Here is a 25,996-nt window from a genome sequence, read left to right as displayed (position 1 = left end):
ATTAAAGTTTTTCTATTAAAATTCAGGGTATTTTGTATTATTTTCAAAATACTCCGAAGAGTTCTTTAGTTTGGTGAGAAAACTTCCCCAAACTTTTCTGCAGGATTTCTAAACTTCAAGTTGTCAACAGAAGTGAGGGGAGAGCGGTGGACCATGAAATCCTTCTTGTGAAAGAAATTTGGACTGCAAGATTTACACTAGCTGGTCTTCTCCCTATAATGTATACAGCAAATAATTCAATGCTTTGTGATCAGGAAAGTTCAACATGGCCAACGAAAAAACCTATAATAATTCTATCTCCAATCGAATTTTTTTTTTTTACTTGTATTTTTCAATCCAGATTATTAATATACTTTAGTAGTTTCTCTAATCAAATTTTCACTACAACTTGTATAAATTATTTAGTAATATTAAATTACGGACAAAGAAAATTAAGTAGAGGAATTATACATAGGGATTTCCTCTGTAATACCTCGCTAAGGATGTTTTTTTTCTTTTCTCTCTATGTGTTATATTGGATTTCAGAGTGGATTATTAATATATTTTAGTAGTTTTCTTAATCAAATTTCATTCTAGAATTTCAAAAATTAAAATGGTTTTACTATAATATTATAAGCGGAGGAATGATACAGAAGGATTTCACCAAGAATATTTTTTTTTTTTTTTTTTTCTATATTTTGGACTTCAGAATGAATTATTTATATCTTTTACTAGTTTTTTAAATCAAATTTTTATTTTAAAATTTCAAGAATTATAAAAGAAAATTATAAGCAAAGGGATTATACAGATGTAATTCCTCTGTATAATGTTATTTAGATTTTCGTAGATTTTTAAACATTGGATTTTATTATGGTTTATTAATATAATTTTATATTTTTCCAGTCAAAATTCCATTATAAAATTTTAAAGGACTAACTGGAAAAAACATTATAAGCAGAGGATTATACAGAGGAAAATCCTCTGCTTATAATTTAGGATTTCAGCGCGGACTTCTGTAGTTTTTAAATTATCTTTTCACTTTGGAGTTGTAGAAATAATTAATTTATGGAATACTAAATTAACAGAAGGGTCATATAGAGGTATGTTTTCATCGTAGAGGGTACCTATATATATATATATATATATATATAAGGTAGTTTAGTTCAAAAAATCTTAACACTAATATGGAGAAGGTGTACAGTCTGCAACAGGGGTAGAAGATAGGGTCGTACTTTTTTGAGTACTGCATAATTGGGTCGCGACTTCTTGCACATGATGGAGAACTACAGAGGACAACCTGCTACTACTGGTACAAAATCTGGCGTAACAAGTTACTTCTATATTGGTGTTAACATCTTTTTGAAGCATTCTGTGTATATATATATATAGGGTGTATATAAATTTATACGAGCTTCAAACAGAGGTATAGCCTACATAGTGTTATATCTTTACCTCTATATTTGTATAGTGTTACATGTATACTGCTACATCTCTACAGTAATATTACTGTAGAGATATAGCAGATATATCTATACCGTTACATCTCTATAGTGTTACGTGTACATCTATATAAGGTTACGTCTACACCTGTATATCTCTAGAGTGCTATTAATACATCTATACGGCTATATCTCTATAATATTACACCTCTACCTCTACATTTATATAGTGTTACATCTACACTACGTCTGTACAATGTACAGCACCTCTTACAGTGGTATAAAGGTATAGATATAGTAGTAACAATACTTCTGATAACCGAAATTTTTCCTAATTCTCCATTTTCATCCCTATTAACACAAAACACATTTACGGTGCGATGAGGAACCCCAAATTACGTGCACTGACCTTTTTTTTAAGACGTTAAACACCCCAGACATCACTTTAAACTGATTTTCCGAACGGTATCTTCGTTGTTCTTTTTTATATTCTACCATAAATTGAATTTGAAACAGCGTAAATGTTTTTCCAATTCCTCGAATTTTATTCAGCCATAACTGTAGTTTATGTGTTCAAGAATCGGAGAGTGCACCCAATATTCCATAGGCGCGTTAGATACGGGAATTGTAAAATTAGCTTTATATACGGGAAAGAATAAGATAAAAATTTAAGTAACAAATACTTAAAAGTATATAGAAAGATGGAGGGAGGGGCGGAAGAATCGAATTTTAAAAAATACCGCGAATACAAAAAAAGCGGAGTTAGAATATCCAACATTACTCTAGAGATTTTAAGGATGAAGTGGGAAAAAAAAAGTTATTACAAAACCAAATCTTGTATTATGTATAGCATTGTGTTGAGTGATTAGCACTTCTTTCCAAATGGCAGGCAGCCATGATGTCATAGCGTAGGCACTGTGTCAATATTTGACTTTTGTGTTGTCCGCGGATGCTATAAAAAAGAATAAGGTGGCAGTGCACGATCCTATGTAATTTCGTTAGCATGTCCCCCTAGGGATTCGGACGAACCCCTGTGTTACTATGGGGATGTCGACGTCACAATGGGGGTTAGTTTTATTACAGATTTCTATCGATGGACTCGTCTCGATCACGTGTCTGGCATACCCAGGAAAGTAGAAAGTAGAAGTCGTGAAATCGAAATCTATTGTCTACACCCGGATGAAAAGAGAATGGCTATTACCTGGATAAATCCCGGTTTTATCGAGAGAATATTTCGAGTAATAAGGAATGGAATTTTTCCAGTAATTTTTAAGTAAATTTATTTTTTTATACAGCTTTAAAATCGCCTTTGCGTATGATAGTGTCTCCATTTTTACGCGGTATTATTCAATTTTTACATTTTTTACATGGCATTTTCTTGGTGTCAACTGTCATTTCATACAATACTACCTCATTTTTTATAGTATTGTTATCATTAGTATTGTGGTATAGTTATTTTGCTACCATGAAAAGGTTAATAATAAAGCGACACCATAAAAAAGGTAGAGCCAATATCACGCATAATATCGGCTCTACTTTTTTATGATGTCACTTTATTATTAACGTTTTCGTGGTAACTTCATTAAATTATGTAATAATGTATTCATTTTTACAGTATTATTATTGTTTGTATGAATTATTATCACTTTCTATAGCACTTGTACTATTATCATTTTGCTATAATACTAATATCTTTTATACTATATCTTCGTTAATTTTGTATAGTAAGTTACTATTCCAGTTTTGTACAGTGCTAGTCCGATCTCGAACAGTACTACATTCTTGTGCAACAATATTCCATTCTTGTGTAGTACTACATAATTCTTGTGCAGCAATATTCTATTCTTGAACAGTACTACAACATTTTTGTACAACTCTACTCGTTCTTGAACTCTTCCACTTTTGTGTGGTACACTTCCATATTTTCTATAGCACCACCATAACATAATTCTATATTTTATACGATAACTACGACTACTTTCCCATAAAATCAAACTTATCGACAGTCCATTTTTCTTAACAAACAACCCGAATAATTTATATTATTTTATAAATAATAATAAAATAAAATTATTCAAACCGAACGTTTAATTTAATTCGAAATTTTAAAAAAAAGAAGCCATTCTGCACGAAGAGGAACGAAAAAAAAGGTACTCAATCAATCATAAATCCAAGCCAAAACCTGACGTTCTTGCATATAAATATTTTAAATTCGAGTAAAATGCAACGTCTCCACGAAATATAAATTCCAAATAAATAAAATGCAAAATATTTCTAAGAAATTTATTTTCATTCCAAAAACACGCTCTTCTTACCCTTTATAACAGGAAACTGTATGAAATAATTTCGTATATTTAAATTTTTTTGAAAGGAGTTAAAGAATTTTTGATGATAAATTTGCATTTTTTTTTGATGTATTATATTATTTTATATAAGATTTTTTTTTGTCGTGGGAATTTTTCTATTTTTACAAAATATATCGATTTGTAGTAGATATACTTTACTAAGCGCGCTCATATATTTTGCGTTTTTTTTTTCCTCTATTTTTAAAAATCTCATCTTAAAATTCTATCCAAAAATAAGTGAAATTTATTTATTTTTATAAAAAGAATTTCGATAGAATTTTTTATATACAAGAGTCAACTAAATTTAAAAAAAAATGATGAATTTTGATGAAGTCTACTTTGCTCTGGTGTGGTGGCTATCATCATTTTTATGTTGCATCATCCCGTTTTTGTATGACGTCCTGGCTGATGTAACCATACCTCTACGTTCTGTATAATATCATATTCATTTTTTAATACAGTTTTTAAAAAACGGCACTATTTAAATACGGTGGAACCTGTGAATAACGGACATCGACGAGAACGTCGTAGTGGCCGTCGTTCGGAGGTTATTTGTATGCGTTTTCGTTAAAACAAAAAAAGTTTCTGAGAAAAGACCGCTGCTTAGAGGTGTCCCTTATTGCAGGTTCGACTGTATCGCTTTTTATGGCGTAATTCAACCATTTTCTGAAATTAATTTTTCTTACTTTTGCATTGTATCACCTCCATTTTGGCTTGACGTACCCTTTTCGTTGTACCATTTTATTTCATTTTGTTTCTGGTGTGGTTCTCCCACTTTTATATAGTGCCACCTCCACTTCGTATAGTACCATCAGCACCAGATTTACCATCTCTATTTTCGGTATGGTACTCCCACTTTTATATAGTGCCACCTCCACTTCGTATAGTATCATCAGCTCAATACCTGCACCAGATTTATGATACCATCTCTATTGTTTTGGTTTGGCACTCCCACTTTTATACGGTACCACCTCCAATTTGTATAGTACCATAGGCACAAAGCAAACATTTTCTACGAATCTCGACATTTCTATCGTTAAGGTTATCGAGAGGAGGGAAGAAAAAAAAGGAAAAAGAGAGGGAAAAAATGCCAATAGTTGGCTGTCAGTGCAATACAATCGTCACTTTCTCAGCTCCATTAGAACAAAACATTTAGAGAAATACCTGGAGGCAATAGAAAGCTCTCCCTTGAGTATGAAAGTTTATAACGAACTATTTCGAACCAATATAACTGGACAGCTGATAATACGTCGATTTTTCTCGATAGTTTAATTCGACCAATCAAACGTAAGAGGAAGTGACGTCTAGCAGTAGGCGGTGCACGGTGGCGAGGTCCCGGGATCAGTCAAGCTGTCTGCAGAGTGATGGCGACGTGTGGACTTGCCTGGTGGACATTATTCGCTCTGGTCCTGCTCCAATTTTGGCAAACGTCTGGCAAACAGGGTGAGTCGAACCGTCTCTTTTATTTTTACTATTTTTTTTTCCTCCACCTCTGGTGTTTTGATGCCGCTTCCAATGGATACTTGCCAAGTCGTTTGCCAACGAGCAACCTGTGATTATTTAGCATGTATTTGCTCCAACGGTTTGGTACGCGCGTCCCGTTTTCACTTTCTTCCATCACTTCCTCCTAACACTTTCATAGAGCGGATGGGCCAACGTTATGACATTCTGGTATGATAATAATCGCACTAACTGGTACATTTTTCGCTCTTCTTTGGGTTGGGCCGCTCGAAGGCCGGAAAGACAAGTTTGGTATGCGATCTAATCTGCCAGATTAAATGCCAGAAAAATGTTATTTCTATGAAGTTGTTTTGAATATCTTGTATTGCGTGCCGAAGATCGGGCACGAACATTTCCCCCAATTTTTTTTTTAACAGGAATGCCGACTTTCTTACACATAAAAGTGCCGGCCACCTTTAAAAAGTAACCAGCACCCTCTCTGGGACCATAGACATAAGCAATATGATGGTAAAATTAGCACGAGGAGGATGGTTTCTGTTTACGTACCCTACGTAGATGGCAATAATTATCGATTTTTTATATAGATTTTGCCTGTGGGAGCCAACTAGGAGCCACGATTTAACTGGAGAAGAAATGTCTCTTGTTCTTCTTCTGTCGTTCTCTCTTCCTTTTCGTACAACCGAGGTGACATCCATGGGTCGTTATCGGAGCGAAAGAAATAGAAAACCGACGAAATGGCAAACAGAACAAACTAGCTCGGGGCTCTTTTAAACTTTTGCTTCTAATCCATTCTTTGTTTGTTGGATGCTTGGTGGTACCCCAGTTTTCGCCATCGGATCGCCGAGTGTGAAATTGTAACTTTTAAAACTACAATAGTTGTCACCTTTCTCAATAGAACAATGCTTTCGGTGCCGGAATAGTTGGTCAGCACCTAGCATCTGTTCTATTGTGTGCTCTGCTGCATTCAAGTCCTCTTTGAAGACTAATACTTCAATTTTATTTCGGTTAAAATAGCGATTGTTGGGATACTTTTCCTCTCCCCCCTCTTTCTACCACAGGAAGAGGATTATTTTTATCTAAGAGGGGTGAGTCAAAATGAGATGAATAGTCTGAAATTTTCCGAAAACAACTGGAAGGATAGATAAACGAGGCGTGACTACACGAGTAGGATAATCAAAGCATCATCGTGTGGTGAATTTCATCTTCCTTTAGCCTTTACAATGACGTGACTCTGTTGTGCTTTACTGAACTGTTACGTATGATAAGCATTCCATTGGTGTTACGTTCGCTGTGTTTTTTATTTTTTATTTTTTGTTTGTTCTGCGCTCCTCATCGATCGCAAAAATTAAGTGTAAATTGCTGACTTGTTCAATTGTATCGTAGGCCTACTTATATTCAGATTTCTTAGATGGAAACGCCACCCTTCCCTTGCACACAACTATTTAAGGAATAATACGCTACTATTACTATTGATATTACTAGAATTACTATTAGCACTCGCTGTTAACAGCACTATTTGCACTAGCAGCACTACTAGAATTACTAACGGCATTACTATTATTAATACTACTCGACTACTATTAGCATCACTAGTAACACCACCATTAGAATTGCTGTTTGCGCTATTATTACTATTAGAATATCTAGAATTATTATAGCACTACCGGCGTAACTACTAGCGCTAATGATATTATTGTTAGCATCGTACCAACGACCAGCGCATTACTAGTAAACGTACTGTACTTTAAATATAAGCGCTATTATTGAAAATTATGTGTAAAAATAAGCACTGAGATTGATTTGAAAAAGCATTAGTCAGTGCTTCATATTTTACACTAGGGGTATTCTCTGTTGTGATAATAATAACACCCATTTCCTAGAATCGAAGAAAGTTTTAGTATGAAGGCAAAGGCAGTTTATTTGGACATTTGGTTCCTAAATATAGCAAGAATAGCTTTCACATTGTTTTCTCACCAACTTCCAAACAATTTATTTTCTAATGGAATGCATTCGGTGCAAGATATGACTCTTCTCTTTCTTCCCTATCCTTACAGCAGAATAGAGTAGAAGCATCATTGTTTTCTTCATCTAAAGATAAATTCCCTCCCTCTCAAACTTTAATGCTATTTACTGTATAAGATGTAATTCAAAATTCACGTAGGCAATTTGCTATAGTTTAAATAATTGATCGAATAAAAAATGTATGTAGTTTAGTGTGTCTACGTGATAAATTTTATAACATACTACGTGCTAAAAATTTAATTAAACTCAAATATATATATATATACTTGGTACCTATTGGATGTTAAAATATATTTTTAAAAAATAAAATCGCATCAAATTACGGCTCCCAATTGATTATATTGTTGAAAGCGTGCGTGAGATTGGTTGAAAATTTTCCCTCCAAAAATTTAAAAATCGTTGTAACGATTGCTTTCGTAATTGATTACGTTGTTGAAGTATCATTCACGCCATTGGCCAATGCCATTTCCGCGAAAATATTTGAAATTTATTTTAACGGTTGCTTTAAACTGATTATATTGTTTAAAATTTCATAAACACGATTGGTCGATTCAAATAATGTTAACAGGAGCTTAAAATTTGTTAGGAATGCATTAATACGATTGGTTAAAATTGTTATATTAACATAGAAAGACAAAAGCCTACTCAGAGGCTCAGGCTGTAAGCCTGAGCCTCTGAGTAGGCTTTTGTCTTAAATAAAGGACGAATTAAAACAAGAAAGAAGCTCAGGTAACTCGGTCAAAGGTGAAATTATATTTAAAAAAATTAAAAATCTTTAACAATAACTTCGAAACCGATCCTATTGTTATAGAATGACGTATATACAATTAGCCCGAAGGTATTTCCTCTGAAAAATTTAAAAATGTGTTTTAACCGGAAACTGGGGAGTAATTGTATTGTTAAAGCAATAAAAGCAAGACCAGTAGCTTTCGAAATGAAATCCATTAACGTGATTGGCCGTTATTGTTTTTAAATTTAAAAATTTAAAAATCGTTTTAACCGTATCTCCGAAATCGATTGGATTATTTTAAAAAATAACGCGAAAGCGATTGGACGAAATAAATAAATAAATAAATAATAATAATAATAATAATAATAATTCGAATTCAAAATTCGTATTAACGGTAGCTTAGTTTTCATAACGGTGCTTTTCCTATCGTGATTATTCACGTATTACTTCAAATAGAAAGATACACTTTCACCATCTGGTTAGATAGAATTTCCCAATGGTGTTTGACTGGTAGAATATGTATTATTTAAATCGATTGGCTAGAGAATAGGTCACTTGCTATTGATAACTGCAGTTTCCCCACAAAATAGGTCGTTTAACCGAAGAAAAGACGTTATTGCTTCAAGACGAATGTTCTGAATATAAACCATTTCAGTTCTTTTCGTTTTTTTTTTTTTTTTAAATTACGTTCGCTGCTAAGCATTGAATACAGCGTGTGTGTTTGTGTGTGTGAGGGAGCTTTTGCATGCATAATTCTGCCTCGTCCCCTCATACTACTATAGTAATAAAATTCACCTGATACGACACTACCCTATTTGTAAAGGTAATTTAAATTCTATGCGAAAAATATAAAATTAACCGGTGGATACATTATTATTACCATAGCATAGGAGGCTGCACCCGTATCGCCGCTACTGCATAAAATAATTTATAAGTGGGATTAATATTGAAAAAAATATATCAAAAAAATGTATTTAAATCGCTTGAAAGAAGATCCACTTTTTAATAATTGAGTCTCGAAGATGAACCTGTTTAGAAGGACAAGCTTGGTTTTTTTTTAAATAATTAAGTTTTATTTGAAATATTTTACTGAAAATCTATTATGCTACTACAGTATTAAGTGGGTATAAAATATATAATAGATCCCTCATACCTTTATCAATATTTAAGTAGTTGTAAAATATTTAAACTGTTAATCTCTTTTATAAAAATAAAGTAAGTTCTGGATGAACTTTGAAAGTAGATTTCGGGTAAATTTTTTTTTTTTTTTAGTAAAAATGTCAAATTTATAAGTCTCTGTGCATATTTAATGAGTTAGAAATTAACTTTAATGCTGGAATTTATAAATTACTTCTTATTTTAACCTCATTGATACTAAGAATCTAAAAAAATAAATGTTGTTTGAAACTCAATCTGAGCTCAATGTAAGCTAAAAAAAAATTGCTATTTTTGATTCTGAATTCGATTTTTCTGAGATTTTTTAATGTTAAAAGTGGATTTTTGAGCATTTTTCGGGATTTTTTGGTGTTAAAAGTAGATTTTTTGAGCGTTTTTGAGTATTTTGAGGGTGCTAAAGGAGATTTTTTTAAAAGGATTTTTAGGTGTTACAACTAGAATTTTTGAGCGTTTTGGAGGATTTTTTAATATCTCTAACTTATAAAGACAAATGTAAGGATAATTTCAGCATATTTCAGTGAAAAAAATTAATTAAATTCTATTTATTTAAAATACACAAAATATATATTTAAATGTAGCGGAATTTTATTAATTAAATAGGATGCGTGTGCAAACTGAAGTGCCACAGCTAGACTCGAAATTCTATAAAAAAAACCGCTTAAAAATTCCCTTAATAACTCTTTAAAAAAACAAATTTAGAGATGAATATATAATATAAATTCTAAAAGAATCTTGTTATTTATTACGACATTAAATTAAAGAAGCTATATCGACGATATTAAATCAATCTCATGTAAGAAAGTGGTACAAAATAGTAATAATAATAATAATAATAATAATATTAAAAAAAGAAACATGTTAACCTTATTTTTATTCTAAAAAATTTGCATAATTAAGCAATAAAAGGATCCTGTTCAAATTTTGGAATTAATAAAAGAAGATGCGGAGGAGAAGCTGATTAAAATTCGGTTGCTGTAAGAAGCAGTGATGCAACTTCTTTATTATGGACGTTAATCCGAATTTTTGGGGTTCTAAAGATCGTGGAAAACTAATGTAAACTGACTATAAGAGTTTCAGGATGCTTGCCTTGATGTGGATATGGTCCATTAGTATCCACTGTATTGTGCAATAAACGGCAACGTTGCTTATCCATTTCGGTGGCTCCTCTCTACTAAAACTTTGACCATCGCTGCTGATATCTGAAAATTCTTACTCATTTCTTAAGGATTTTCTGTAATCGGTGTTGAAAATACTTTGGAAAAAAAGTATTCTTGATAAAGAGAACATAATCATAAATGCACAACTATTAAGGACGAGGAGGAAGAGGAGGAGGAAAATTGATAGTAGGAGACGAGATCAAGATGTTCCGCGATATCTATTTATTTTTTTTTATGCCGTGATTTATAGTCAATAAATCGCTAAATTGTATCTAAATATAAAATACTACAAAGTTTTTTTTTTCTATTTTTTAACGTCTAACAATTTATAGATATCGATTTAATGATACGCAGCATCATTGCAATACCCAATAGACTATTTGTAATGCCCACATGCAGTTATAAAATAAGGAAAAAGGGAGACATTTTATTTGGTTTACAGTTCGATTTTCCTGGATCTAGCATGTATAGGTTTCTATATCAATATACAGTTAGTAGGTATTGTTTTATCTGAGGTCGTATATACGGCAGAATTTTGGAATTGAACGTGTTGCAGCCCAACCAAAATCCAATATGCAGATTTTTCTCTTAAATCTTGGGGTTATTTTTTTCTAAATACAATTTAAATAAAAATATAGCCAAAAAAATCTGAAATTTGACCGCAGAAAAAAAGGAAGTAAAGCTTAAAACAAAGAGGGAAGAAGAAAAATCGTGTTTGTAAAATATGGAGGCGAATCTAATCGGATCAATTTATTCGAAGCATTAAACAAATACAGACTTATACATTATTGATGAAATAGTACTGTTTATTTTGTATATTTTTGTGCCGGTTTAGAAAGGTGAAAAAGGTTTTGCTTAACTGATCAAACAAACATTATCAATCACTGTTGTAAACAATAGTTTTTGTAACAGCTCACGTGTATTGTTGAGAATGTCACATCAATGCAGTAGCTCCTATAGATCATGGCACTGACTCTTCCAGATAGCTAGTGATAGCTTTCTTTTTTTTAATCAAAATAAGCTTCGGTGCACTCTATAGATCTTCAATTGAATTTATTTTCTAAAAAAATATATAGGTTTACATTGATTTTGATCTAGTATCTGTGCTATAGTTGCTATCACCTCTCTTCTCAGTTTAGCGTGTTAAAAAAATTAAATTTTAGATTTTACAGCTTACTAAGGACTTATTAAGGTCTAGGCATATAAAAGTATCTTTAATTTTTATTTTTGGTAATATATTTTCTTAAAAATTAGCTATAATTTGACAGTGTTAAGACGAAGTTACTACATCCTCTTTTAGTTTAGCTCTGTTAAAATCTTTAATCGCTTACTTTATTATTAATGTAGACTTATTAAAGCGTTAATAAGGACAATTTAAGTTATACAGAATTTAAATTAGCTTTATTAACCATGAAAATAGTAGGGGAAATGGGGCAGAACGGAACACAACCGTAAGTGTTCCGTCTTGCCCCGGTTTCCCTGTATGCAACGCTTATAACCTTGTAAAATAGTAAAGGATGGATATAGACGTTTAATTAGAAAATTTATTTTTTAATTAACAGAAAAATTCATAAATGAAAATGGGCATATTCGTCGTCACTGTCCACTCCATCATATGAATTACGGACCCATTTGAGGCAGTTCCTAGCATTGATCCTGCCCCGGATTCAGAGGTTAAGTTTGAATGTTGTTAGTCTATGTTATAAACTAAATAATTACAATATGACTACACGAAACTACAGTTTGAAGTGAAATTAAATAAATAGCAGTGTGCGTAACACTTACCTTCTTTGACTTATTGTAGAATAAGTATCAGTAAACTCACAATATCTTGCTGGTAAAAGGGATGAACTGTGTTTCAGCTTGTTGCCAATTCACAGTGACCTCGACAGTGCAGACATGCGCTGCAGTTTCCGCTTGTTTGTACCACCCACTTGCCAAAAAAATATAGGGGTTCGGTTCTTCCCGGCTTCTCTTATACTATATTTTGAGTTTGATCTCGTATCTCTACTACAGGTGTTTTCACTTCTTAGTTAAGGAAGAAGGACTTACTAAGGACTAATATAAATCATACAGACCTTAAATTACTCTTCTTAGTCTTATAATGAGTCTACCTTGAGTTTGATATAGTAGTTTTACTTAGATCATTCTATTTCTTAGTTAAGGACCTTAAAAATTTTATTAGACTTTACAGGTTACTAAATGTGTTTTAGTAAAGACTAATTTAATAAGGCCATCATATAGGCCGTAATCATTAATAAAGGCCTCAAATAAGTTTCCTTATTAAAAAATTTAACTGTAATTACCCGCAATTCTAGTTAATTCGGAACAAAAAAAACATTACAGATTTTTTTATAATTTTTCCTGAAAATAAATTAATTCAAAACTTATGTTTTAAGCCATTTTTATGTGGAATATTTTTTATTAAAAAATTTAATAAAAATATTCGAGTTAAAAAGTCTTATTCAGTGGCATAAATTTTTAATAAAATAAAAGTTAAATAAAGAGTATATTCAAGTAAATTTATAGCGTTGAGAGTCATTTTATGCAGGAAGCTAATAAAAAAAGAATTAGATAAAAGTCCAAAATTACATTTTATGAAATTTTTATTAAAGTATTTTATTTTTATAAACAATCGTAAATATTAATTCACTTGGCAAAATGGAGAAAAATTGAAATGTTCTTAAAAAATTTAACAATTTTCTAAAAATTATTAAAAAATATTTATATATAGGGCCTATATATAAAAAATATGAGTAATTACTTTACACAAAATTGCATTTTTTTAAATTGCAGTTTAAATTTTTACTGATTTTTTTTAATATTTTTTACGTTGAAAAGCGCTGGAATGGGGCGATGTAGATTTGTTTTCTGTAGAGTAAATTTAGAAAAAAAAAGTTTAAAAAAAGAAAAAAATGGAGTTATTTATCATCAGAAAAAATTTATCAATCAATATTTCACTAAAATAGACTTTTAAGTATCCATAAAATAACCTAACATAAGAAAATGGTACAAAAATGGGATTGGGTGAGTGATGTGGATGATGGATCAAGAGCATCTTACTTATATTGCATCGGGCATCTGGACAAAGTCACAGAGCATACCATGTACATACTCCAGCTTATAAATATAGATTTTTCTATATAGATATAAATTTCGGATAAAAAAAAAACACATACATACAAGAACGGAGCAAAAAATTTCATTAAAATCCAAACAAATTAGCTGATGAAACCATTCTAATTTGCTAGAGTTTAGCTACAGAAATACACAAAATTCTGTAATTTTATAAAAGAAATCTTCATAAACTGAGATTATTTTTTTAAATTAATAATTCTCCCGGTTTTATTATTATTATTATTTTTTTTTCCTCCTTAGAAATATGAGTTTATGTTAATGATAAATTGATAACAATACTGCACATAATTTATCTGGGAGTGTGTTTTTTTAGAGGCAAAGTACTTTCATTATCTGTTAATTGCATTTTTGAAAGAATAGTATATTAACTAATTAAGTAAATATCAGAAAGGAATGCCACTCATTCTCTTCTTCATATTAACTTCGAAAAATAACTCCACTCTTCTTCTTCTTTTTTTTTTATTTCATAATTGACTTCATTGCAGGAACAGCAATCTATCTGGATTATTGATTCGCAATTGATCTTTGCATATATCAAAGTAAAATATGGCGAATTTTTAGAATAGTTTGAAGTATTTTACGTCAATAATATTATTAAATTTAAGATGAATTTTTTAACTATTTTTTTTAATACATTTTTTACGGTTATTCTCTTTTATTTATTAATTACAACGTCAGATAAGTGAATTGAAGCGAAGTAAATACCGCTATTTTTTCCTCTTTATTTAATTCCGTTTGTTTCGAATTTTCGAAAAATAAATTGATTATTTAAAAAAATACGTTAAAAAATATTGAAATTAATTAGTTTCATAACAGTTTTTAAAAATATTCTAACGGTTTTATCTTGTGTATTTCGCAGAGAACCGCCGATGTTCGTACGAATTTTATTAAGTTCTTTTAGTTTTTTACATCTAAAAAATCGATTTAAAATATTTTTTTAGGTAGAAAATACACCTTAAAAACAATATTTTTGATCTTTTAAACTTATATTTTAGTTCCGAAACACGTATTTGTAGATATATATATTTTTTTTAACTGTATAGGGTCTATAAAAATTTGGTGATATGATTACGAAAGTCAATATGCCACGCTCTGCTGAAGATAAAATGTTTCTTTACAAGGATTAGGATACTGGAGATCTATCTGTTTCTGGAACAAAACAATCTTCTAGCAATTGAGAAGATTAACGCATCTAGAATATTATCCACATGAAATTCTTTTAATAAAATTAGTAAAGCCAGGAAAATGGGAGGGGGGCTTCATTTAATTCAGACAATCGTATCATCAACATAATTTTAAATGCCTTCTACTCTTAAATAATCATCGACGTGTATGGCTATTAAATATTAATGATGAACAGCTACAGCTCATTAGTTTACTTGCTGCGTTAGATATGGAATAATTTCGCAAAAAATCATTACGTAAAATTTGCATTTATATGCAGGAAAAAACTATCAAAATATTAGTGTGTAATTTGGCTACGACCTATTATTAGGTTTGGCATTAAAAAAAAAAAAAAATTAAAAAAATTTCCGAACGTGCTTCGTATTCTTCTGCTCCTACCCCTATTAAAAATCCTTAAATTTGAATGTTTAAAGCGTAAAGGAGTTTAGAATAAAAGAAAAAAATCTGTCTATAATATATATTTTTAAAAGGTAAATCTATTGAGCTCATTAAAGGTTCAGGTATTCAAGGAATGATAAGTTGACATGCACTGTAGGGACGGGAACAGATCTTATGGTGCGTGACCAAAGATGATTGTTGTCACGACATTAACTGCAGGTACAAAACATGAGCTGGTGCTGTTGGGAAAATGTCGATCTGCTGCAGGAACAAGCCTTTTTGTAGAAGACAAGGGTCAACAATTTCTTTGCCCCAAATCTCCAACGATTGGCTTTCTTTGACATCGTTTCTTTACACAAATCATCGTGTGCTTCGCTCCTATTTATTTTCCACCCCGTGGCTGATTTAATTGCAACCTTATCTTACTTATCGTATACTTTCTTACATGATTAAAAGGCATTATTAATTATAATTTATTCTCTTGATTTCTTAGAATTGTACATATTTAATGAAGAATTTTTTAAAATTACGTAATTTAGAATTAATATTTATACATATATTTGCCTTCTTTTATAGCAATATAATCTGTATGGTATATCTGTATATCGTACTTTAACTATACGACAAATTAATTAAATTACGCCCAAATTTATGCTTTAAAAATTTTAGTAGGAAAGGATAGAGCTTATTAAAGTGATTTAAGCCCATTTAAATGTATGGAATAAAATGCGCAATGCATATACATAAATTCTATTGAATTATACTCTAGAGTTTGTGGTATTATGTATTTAGAAATGCATTTTTAAATAAAATAAAATAGAAACATATTTAAGTGGTAGTTTAGTGGATTTAACTGGTTATGAATAATTTTAATTTGTAAAATTTGAAGTTTTCTTGTATTAGATGAACTTTGCAGTTCAATAGTTTGTTACTGTGTTATTAAAATTGTCTTGATGTTAGCATGAGTTGCCCTTTTATTTATTGATTTTGTCAAGTTCTGAACTCTCGAAACATAAATATTTTCAAAGTTTTCGAATCTCGCGAGTAATCTATTGTTTTCGAATTAGATTTCTCTAAGATTTAATTAAATTTAAATCTGTAATAAATTAACAAAATTAAAAAAGGAGAATTTAAAAATCTATAGGTTAAGCGGTTTTTTTAGTGTTAATATGCCTTATTATTAAATCTTTATATTAATTTATGCATACAATAATTAATTTTAACAGTCATGCATACATATAATCTGTGTGCCGTAATAGAATTTTATACGATGCATGAATATATATGAGTGCATGCTGGTAGCAATATACGAATGCAGGGATCATACCATGAAACAGGTTCATGCTATGTAAGCAGCATGTTATAATAGAGCTTCATGTGATATAGAGGCAATATTCTTTATTGTGTAAATACTGTAGAGCTTCATACTTTATCAGACTTTATACTATAACACATGTGCATGTGTACATTTGGTGTATACACAAGACAGCATGTATGCCACATATGCATTGTTGTAGAAAGTTATGTAAGCATCATTCTATACTCTTTAGGCACATAGTGTATTTGTAGTATGCTTAATAGTGTGTTATTTTATGTGTGAAGTTATGTTTTGGGCTCAAAATGGTTAATGTTACCTTAGGTAGCCAAGATGGCGGCTCGTCTCTAATTCCAGCAAGGAAACAGTAGGACGCACGTTCTAACCTAACCTAACCTATTCTAATAAATTACCATAATTATTAGCAACCAGATTATTAGAATAGGTTAGGTTAGGTTAGAACGTGCGTCCTACTGTTTCCTTGCTGGAATTAGAGACGAGCCGCCATCTTGGCTACCTAAGGTAACATTAACCCTTAAAATGATTAGTTTTCTGGTTAATTCTGATTTATAAATAAAATACGCATAGAAAAAATATTAATTACAAGTAAATTTTTTCAAAGCTAAGCTCAAATGTGAACTTTTCCATAAATTTTACCAATATAAATTAATACATAAATTTTCAAACAAAATACTTCATTTTTTAAAAATAAAATTACATTTAATAATGCTAAAATTGCCCATTTTTTTCTAGTTATCAGTGCAATTTTTAAATGAAATTACCAATTTTGTTATAACTTTGCTATGGGGCTATTACATTTCATCATAAAAGCAGCATAAAAAATGATAATTAAATCAATAAAAATCGATTTTTATTTCATAATTTATTATTTACTTCATACGTTTTTTTTAAACATAGAAATTTTAATTAATTTTTATCAATATTTTATTAAAATTCATCGATTTGTAAGCACTTATAGCCTATATCCAACGATAAAAGTCATAAAAGAAATGAAAGAAAAGCATTGAAAAGTTTAATGACATTTAGAAATTATAACTTTAAACGTTCGTGGCCATAAAAATTCCAATATTTTGTTATATTTTTATGAACTTAGTGATTGATCAATAAAATTATGGCATAAATTGAAAAATTAATATTTTATTTGGAGTGGAGTCGTTTCTAACTTATCGAATTTTGTTAACTAGTCGACCATTCACCTATTTAAATTTTAGTTTAAATAAGTGCAAGGCCAGACAACGAAGAATTGTTTTTAATAACCTAAATATTACAAAAAATAGAATTTGTATTTCAGTATTTGTCGTGAAAGCTCGAAAAGAACAAATGTATTGGCTTATATTGAGCTGAATTATAAAGATTTGAAATACTAAAAGAGATAAATGGGTATAGGAAAGTACTGCACGAAAGTATTTCTGTAAAAGAATATTTTTCTGCAGCACTTTTCTGTAAAGGAATACTTTTCTGCATTATTGAAAACTCTACTGCATTGTATTGTAATACATTGTATTCTTATAAAAGTCACTGGGCAGCCTGATGAAAAATAATATAGTTAACGATATTTTCAGTCTTATAGAAAACACAGTCAATCCTAAAGCTATTTTCTTTTCTACAGAAACATTATCAGTCCCGAAGGAGCTAAATAAGTTAGTTACTTCCAGTCTTATAGAAAGAATAGTGCAGTTCCAAAGAGGCTATACAAACTCTTGTACAGTACATTCTATGGAAGGACTACGCACTTTTATAGAAAATATTGTTATAGTGATTATTATGCTATAGAAAGGATAACATAGTCTTAAATTAATTATTTTCACTCATAGAAAGAATAGAGTCTCAAAGAAGCTATTCAGACACGTGAAAAGAAGCTCTTGTACGTTCTGTAGGAAATGTAGTAGTGTAGTGTAGGTACAGTGTATTGTAGAAGAGTACAGAGATGCAGTCCTATTGAAAACACTGTTTATAGAAACGTAGAAACAAAAGTTCTATAGTAATTATTATAACCCTAGCAGTTGTATAAAAGTTATTCAGTCGTACAGAAAGAACGGTTCATTCCATATTAAATTATTATTAATAGGAGTAGATAAGTAATTCGTAAAAGAAGAGAGGGAATTTTTTTCGAATCGGTTAGTAAAATGTAATTATTTTTGGCAATTCGTAATGCGTTAAGATGGAAAATATGGAAGTTGCGATAGTCGATAAATATTTAATTAAGCGATAGAAGGAGTTTTAAAACTTTAATTAATAATCGATTTGTTTTTGGGTAAGTTATAAGATGCCCAGAGGAAGAAAGCATTTCGATTTACTCGCTACATTTGCCACATCAACTGCAGAAATGGAAGACGTGTAACTTCTAAGAGGGAGATGGACAGCAAATCTCCATTTATCATCCGGTACTTAGCAACTTTTACTTAGTTTTCTACTTATGTATACAAAGTCGAGAATTAAAATCACCAAAAAGTAGTTTAAACATCGATTAAACTGTCGACTCTGAGCTATATCAAATTGATTTTTTTTCCTATTTTTTAACGTTAACTGTCAACTTTTATGATAACGGTCGGGCACTGGTTGGTGTTACGCTGATATTTTACAGTTCGCTCGATGAAACTACAAGCGATTGTAATCTAGACATATATGTGCCCGTAATTCTAGCACCACCCATAAAATCGCTGTTTATGAGTAAGGATATCCACCCAATGCTTTCTAGGTATAATTAGTTAATGAATATGCTTGGCACTCTTCGTACGTATCGAACATATTCTCGTTTTATATCGTACAGAGAGTGCTATGTATGAACTCTAACAACGTAGATTGTGGGCTTGGATCCATAAAAATATATTCCTCTAGAGATCCAAGATCTTGACTCGGACGAGCTACAATGACTTAAAATTTCGGCTGTTAATCGTAATAGATTTACGTATATGAACTGTAAGACACTTTGCTGGATCATTATTTCCCTATATTACGCATTTCTCCATTTATAGAAGCATTCGTAGCTGAGATCTCTGAAGGCCCTAATGATAAACAGGCCTGTACACTCGGGTTTGCGCCTGACCAACGAGCTGGGCACGTGGAATTTTCCTGCTTTTCTTCACGTCCCTAACACCTAAATAGGGACTAGTTTCCTTATAGAAAGTACCTCTTTGGCAGATCGTTCCTGGATGGATTCGTACAGCTTACACGTGAAGTAGGCTCACACAGTAGATCCATTCTCTTTAGCATATTCACAGGATTAAATTAGATTTCGAATCAATGAATTAAGATAAGAAAAAACAAAGTAAATTCCCCCTTTATTTTTAATGTTGTTATTTTACTCTTAACTGCTATTTGGCAATATTTTGCCAATAGGAGAAAAAAATCGGTTGCGATGGGAAATCAAATTTTGTTTCACCAATCTTAGCAAAGTAAGAAAGGAAATAAAAAAAAAAGTTGCAAAAAAGTCAACTCGATGATCGACCGTCAATTATTGTCAAAGCCTCGAGGGAATTTGACAGATTTGAAGAAAAAAAAAGCAGGTCGAAGTACTGAATGAGATGCTGCAAATATAGACAAAGATAATCGTTGTTTAGAAAATTGAGCGTTTACATAAAACAACTTTATGAGATTTTTCCAATATTAAATAGTTTACCTGTTAAAATAAACGATAGAAAGTTTGTAAAATAAATATTCCATCTAAACTTAAACTTTTTCTCACCTTCCACCTATAAGATGCTGTTGAGCATGACACGAATGACTTGAGCTACCTGAGGTTCGATTTTATTTGTAGATTAATGGAAAACTTGCATAACCAATGGCAGGACTAGTAACAAATCTCCTAGATAAGTTTATCAAATAGATAATAAGGCATGATATTACTAAATTCAATGATCAATATTTCCACTTGGAATTAGCATAATTTATCGTTAATTATAAATGACGGAAATGTTAATTAATATAGTTATTAATGATTTATGTATTTAAACGTTCATAAATTTTAATGTGTATATATATATATAAATTTATTTATTTATTTATTTATTTTTAAATCGATAAAATATAAGAATTTTTGGAAGAGAAATCGAACAGAAGTTATTGATTATGAAATTCTTTAGAATCGTATAGAAAAATGATAGCAATAATATGTAAAAAATGATTTTGAAAGCTCTCTTCGGGCTTTTTCCTTTATTATGAAAATTATGCCTCGAATACCTCCTCGTACTTGCATTAGTTTACTTATGCCACGTTATGCCCATCTACTTTAGATTAATTACTTCAAAGTATGCCTAATTACGCTATGCCAGAATGTAAAATGAGTATTGTAGATAACATCCTTGAAAAATAAAGATGTAGAAGTAAGGCTTAATTCATTTAAAATTAGCTTTAACAATGAGTTTATAATGAGGGTTGCATGTTTATATAATGGATGGTAGAATAAGTCGACAATTGTATATAAAGGAAAGCAGTTTTTCTATAAAGAATAAGTTTTTGTAGTTGCAGCAGTTTCCGACTTTTATTTTATAAGAAATAGATATATGTGAAGTTTCACATAAAGCGAAAGGATTCTGTCTGCCTGCATTACCAGGCATGTATCTAAACACATCAGGTTAAATCTCTTCCGAGACTAGTAATCCTTCCATCCAAGCACCGGATGGTATCCCTATATATTGATCCAACGGAGGATAGGTCAGTAAAGATTGTTCAGTGATCGACATCCAAGTGAATTCTTCAGTTGACCTCACTACTACTTTAAAAATATATTTATAAAAAGGAATTATGAATATTTAAAAGGAGACTTATTATATTAAAGTATATCAGATAACACGGGAAATATAATAGCTTAAAAATATGCCGGTAGCTTTCATTTTTCAGATGTTATATCTGATGGAAACTTCTTCGTTTTCTGTCGATTACTCGAGGATCTGATAAAGTTTAATCTTAAAAATGGATTCCGACTGAGTTCTTCCAGGTTATTCTTATCTGGAGTTTCTTTGCCGGTTGTGCTACAAAATGTAAAGTGGAGAATATTATAACTGACATATCTCATCTTGGCGTTGATCCCGGTTAAGACAAACTAAGAACCGAAGAGAAGCCACAATCAATAAGAGCAGAGACGGGCAAAGATTAAAGATCAACTGTATGCAGGCCGACCACAATTCGCTGTTAGCCAGGCGAATCCCATCGTACCTAGTTACCATGGCAACGGTAGGGGTCTAACAACCTCGGGGAAACACAAGGGAAATCAACCCCCATTCTATTTGTTTGAATTTCGCCGATGCCCTCACGAATGTGGCTGACCTCAGCTGGCCAACTCATTACGGCGGGGCGGCGTGCTGCCGTCACGTGACCGGAGCAGTCACAACATGGCAACTCGTTGCCGGTAAAAGAACATCCCCGTCTAAACAGAAAACACGGCAACACTTCCCTTCTCTTTAATGGAAACTCCGACGCCGCTTCGGTAACAGAAAGTTACTCGCAGCACCAAAGAAAAAAAAAAAAGAAAATGACTCGCCGTGGGTCCATTTATGCAATCGAATGCCACGGAGGTACGGCGTAGTATCCATATTAAACAGGTGCGCTAAATTTGTGCCAGGTTTATTTTTTGGTACGGAGCCAAATGCCCATATTTCTATCACATCGGCTAATTTGCATGGGATACAATGATGGAAGAACCCGGATGTCCGCCATCGACGTTCAAACTCTGTCCATCAATCATTGCTGAATGTAGCAGAGTCACGTCATGTGGACGGTCATCGTTTCTGTAACCAATTGTGACTACTTAATCATCGAAAGAACTTCATGCATTTTTTTTTTTTCCTTTCCACCGTATCATCATGGTCAAGCGTGCTATCAAAGCCAATCATCCAGGCAATATTAAGACCTAGAAAAATCGGAGTTGTGTAATTTAATTCTTGCGAGATAACTAGAAGATTGGCATGCAAAATAATCTCTTTATTTATTTATTTCGTTCGTACGAATATGATCGATTTAGCCAGAGTTGTCAGAAGTTGAAGAAGTGGATTCCAAAAAGATTCTACGATATCTTTCGATGGGACGTTTGATAGACAAGAAGAATCGATCTGAGGGACTGTAGATGTTCTTCGAAATCCTTCCATATTTGAAATACACTTCGAACTTCCATCTACAGTCCGGGTTACTCGACAATATTTGAAGAATCGCTCGAAAAATACAGTTTCCTCCGGAGGATAAGACGAAGTAGGAAAAAAGAAGAAATTCGTGGAACATCCGCTTCTTCTCTAACGATAAACAAATAATGGAGGAAGATGAAAGATGTATTGATCCGGTGATCAGTCAATTAATACTATCGATACTTTATCTTTAACAGTGTATTTGTCGAGCAATTATCGAGTTTGCGAAGGCGAAAAAAAAAGAAGAACAAGGTTCCGTTGTTTCCTGGAAGAGGTCCATTTGGGAGGAAAAATCCGCCGTAATTCAAAAATTCCGATTAGTAAACGAATTTTTGGCTTGCTGCGACGAACTTTTTAAACGTTTATCAGAAATAATACAATGAATAAAGTGCGACTGACAAATTTCCTTGATTAAATTGTAGACAAGTATAAAAAAGAAAGGGGGACGTCGTTGATTAAGAGTTCTTTCGCGCTTGTATTAAAATAAAAATAAAAGGAAATCCGTTTTTAAAGCTTTATTCAAATTTTGATTATTCCCGTGAAATTTGCGATGGATTGAATAGAAGGTGAAGTAAAGAAAAAAAAAAAATATATATATATATATATATAAAAAGAGAGAATTAAATTTTGATTATTCGATTTGGAAAAAAATTCAACGTTCTGTCCGTCTGTCAACTTTCATCATCGATACATTGTCCTTTTATTGTCGAGTGGAAAACAGATTGACGTCTTCAATAAGAGGCTTCCAATGCCCTATCTGCGAATCATTAGCGTAGATTCGACAACTGAATTTCGCGACGAAAAAAAAAAGAAAGAAATAATAATAATAAAATAAATAAAGCGCAAACGAGAAAAATACGCTGCATAAATTTAATTATTTTTAGGTTTTATGACATTTTTAATGGCGTTTCCCCCGCGTTATCGGATAAGGTTTTAATGTGATTAATCCAAAAAAAAAAGAGACAATTTCTGTTTAATCTTTATTTTAGTTTAGTACCTTTTAAAAATAGTTACGAAGGCCTCACCTACGCGCTGCAACTACTTTTGTAGGTGAGTTACCGCTTTTGTGACTAGGCAATTGTTAGTGCCACAGAAATATGAGGAAATCGCATACAAATTTTGTTTTCGGGCTACAAAATTTCCTTTAAACCGATAATTCGACTTTAAAGAGTCGCGGGTTCGGACCTTTAAAGGTCCGAACCCGCGACTCTTTGCGGAGCGGCGTTATTACCAAAATGTCTCTTTATTATTTAAAGCGATTATAGATAAAAATTTGGCTAAATTACAACGGAAGCTATCTAAAAATATACAAAAATTGACCTTTAAATTAACCCTCCTTCTACGATCGCGGGTTAAGTCAGTAAAGGTCCGAACCCGCGACTCTTTACGAGTTATTATTATTATTATCGAGATGTCTTTTTGATATTTAAATAAATTATAGATAAATCAAAACAATAGCCAATCTTAAAATACACATTTTGATTACACCTCCTTTTAAAATAATAATCCGAGTGTACAGTCGCGGGTTCGAACCTTTAGAGATACGAACCCGCGATCCTATTTGAGATGTATTTTTGTTATTTAAACAAATTACGGATAAATCGAAACGGTAGCCAATGTAAAATATACACAATTAAAACGTTGATCAGGCGTAGAGGGTAACAAACAAGGAAAAATGTAAAAGTGGCTAATGCAGCGGTGGAAGGGAGAGAATAACAGTATTTAGATGAGGTTAGTGGAAACCACGCCCTTTGGCGCATAGAAAGAGATGTCTATGATTTATTGGTCTTGCGAGAATACAAATGAAAGACATTATTTTCTAGTCTCGATGATGTCTAACTCGGAATCTTTCCTGCTTGCAGTGGGTGTGCCCCCAACTTTTTTCCATCTGCACTTTTATTGCATTAGATGTACGTAACTGAAATTATTTCGGTACCAATGCTGGCCTATTAAATTACTTCAGACATCCTGCACCAACTCGTACCTCTGCCTGTTTTGCCCGTTATGGCAATCAGACGGAAAATGCGGTTTATATGGAAGCCAAGCTCTTATAATACCTCGGAGGCTCGCTGAATTTTTTTAAATTCTTTCGACTTTTTCCTTTAAAACTATCTTCTTGACGTTTCGGCTTTTTATTTATTTACTTTCTAATTTTTGTCTCGTTCTTACTTCTTTCTTTCCCTCCCTCCTCTCTCTCTTTTGGATTTTCCGACATATTAAATTTTTAGATTGGTGGAAAATTGCAGGTGCACCTGCAGTTAGTTGTTGAGATGGGAAAGGCCTATAGAGGATTCCCCTTAGGCCTGCTTCCCCCTGTATAATACAGGCTCTCTTATAGTTATTTACAGGTTTTTCTTCTAAGGATCCCTGCAACATTTCTGTGGCTACCCTAATGGATAAACCCTGTACGGGCCCTAAATCTTTATAAATATGTATCCGTATACATTACGAAGGTTTTTCCATTCCTCCTTCGTACACTTATAGAGGCCCCTACTGGTAGGACTGGATTTACACGTAAGGCCTCACGTTTTTTGAGCGTATTTGATGGAGGAAGGGTCTACTTTGTGTTTACAGTTTAAGGCCTAACAGGCCCGTCCAACTCTATTTACTGCGAATAGTTTGTAGTCTATAAGGATTCTTCTTTAGTAAATTCTTCTGTATTAATTTTTTCCTCTTCAATAGGTAGGCTGTACCTCACTAACCTGCCTCAAGATTAATGTGAAGACTCTCAAGATTATTGCGAGGCTTCACAGTAATGAGGCACTAAATTGCTTTCACAGTAATGTCGCTTAAGTGAGGCACTAAATTGCCTTTACAGTAATGGCTTTTAAACGAGGTACTAAATTGCCTTCACAGCAATGAGGCACTAAATTGCCTTCACATTAAGGAGGCAATTTTAGTGAGGCAATCTCGTCGTTATTTAACAATTAAATTTAAAAATTCTAACGAAAAGAATCAGCGATTGGATGCTGACCCTTGTCGACAACCTCTTAAATAATTAAATATATTGAAAGAAGGCGATCCAACTTCTAGAATAATAATTTATTTAACGTCCTTCTCTTCATTCCCCCAAGAAGAAGAAGAAGAAAAAACACGACATTTTATTATTAAAATATACACAGAAATATTATTAATATATATAAATAAGTGAATAAAGTTTCAATTATTTCGCTCATTTGCATACGAAAACGGGAGTTATTCTCGAGGGATTTGCACGTTAACCGAAGGGAAATTATTTAAAAAATAAAGTATTTTTAATGCTAGTAAAATTGATCGAAATGCATTTCTATCAGAAAATTTCGTTTGGCCTACGCTCGAAAACCATCCGAGTTCTGCCCATTTCCCTCTCTTAACCTCTTTGTGAACTGCACAGGTGTGCATTTATCATGTTGATTTTTCAATATGTCAACCCTGGCTCAATTATCAGGTTATTGAATTCTCCGGGTTAATATTTGTCATCGAGATTATATTTGATCTCAAGTGCGATTTTATTACGCGGAATATCTCCTGTAATTTCTTTATTTATACGTTTTT

At 32.0% G+C, this 25,996-nt stretch overlaps 1 protein-coding gene across 1 annotated transcript in view; it reads left to right on the top strand.

Moving 5' to 3' along the window:
* The first annotated feature begins 4,842 nt into the window (after positions 1-4,842).
* LOC136976807 (ephrin type-A receptor 4-like) overlaps positions 4,843-25,996 on the top strand; it is a 42,963-nt gene continuing 21,809 nt past the window's right edge. The window contains 2 exon segments of the mRNA XM_067272188.1: positions 4,843-4,955; positions 5,031-5,206. Coding sequence (XP_067128289.1) covers positions 5,128-5,206 — 79 coding nt within the window. The 5' untranslated portion in view covers positions 4,843-4,955; positions 5,031-5,127.

The sequence above is a fragment of the Centruroides vittatus genome, unplaced genomic scaffold (assembly GCF_030686945.1).
Source record: "Centruroides vittatus isolate TY-2023 unplaced genomic scaffold, ASM3068694v2 contig_1112, whole genome shotgun sequence".
NCBI lineage: Eukaryota > Metazoa > Arthropoda > Arachnida > Scorpiones > Buthidae > Centruroides > Centruroides vittatus.
The sequence above is the reverse complement of the archived record's forward strand: the minus strand, read 5'-3'. Positions and strand labels throughout refer to the sequence as shown.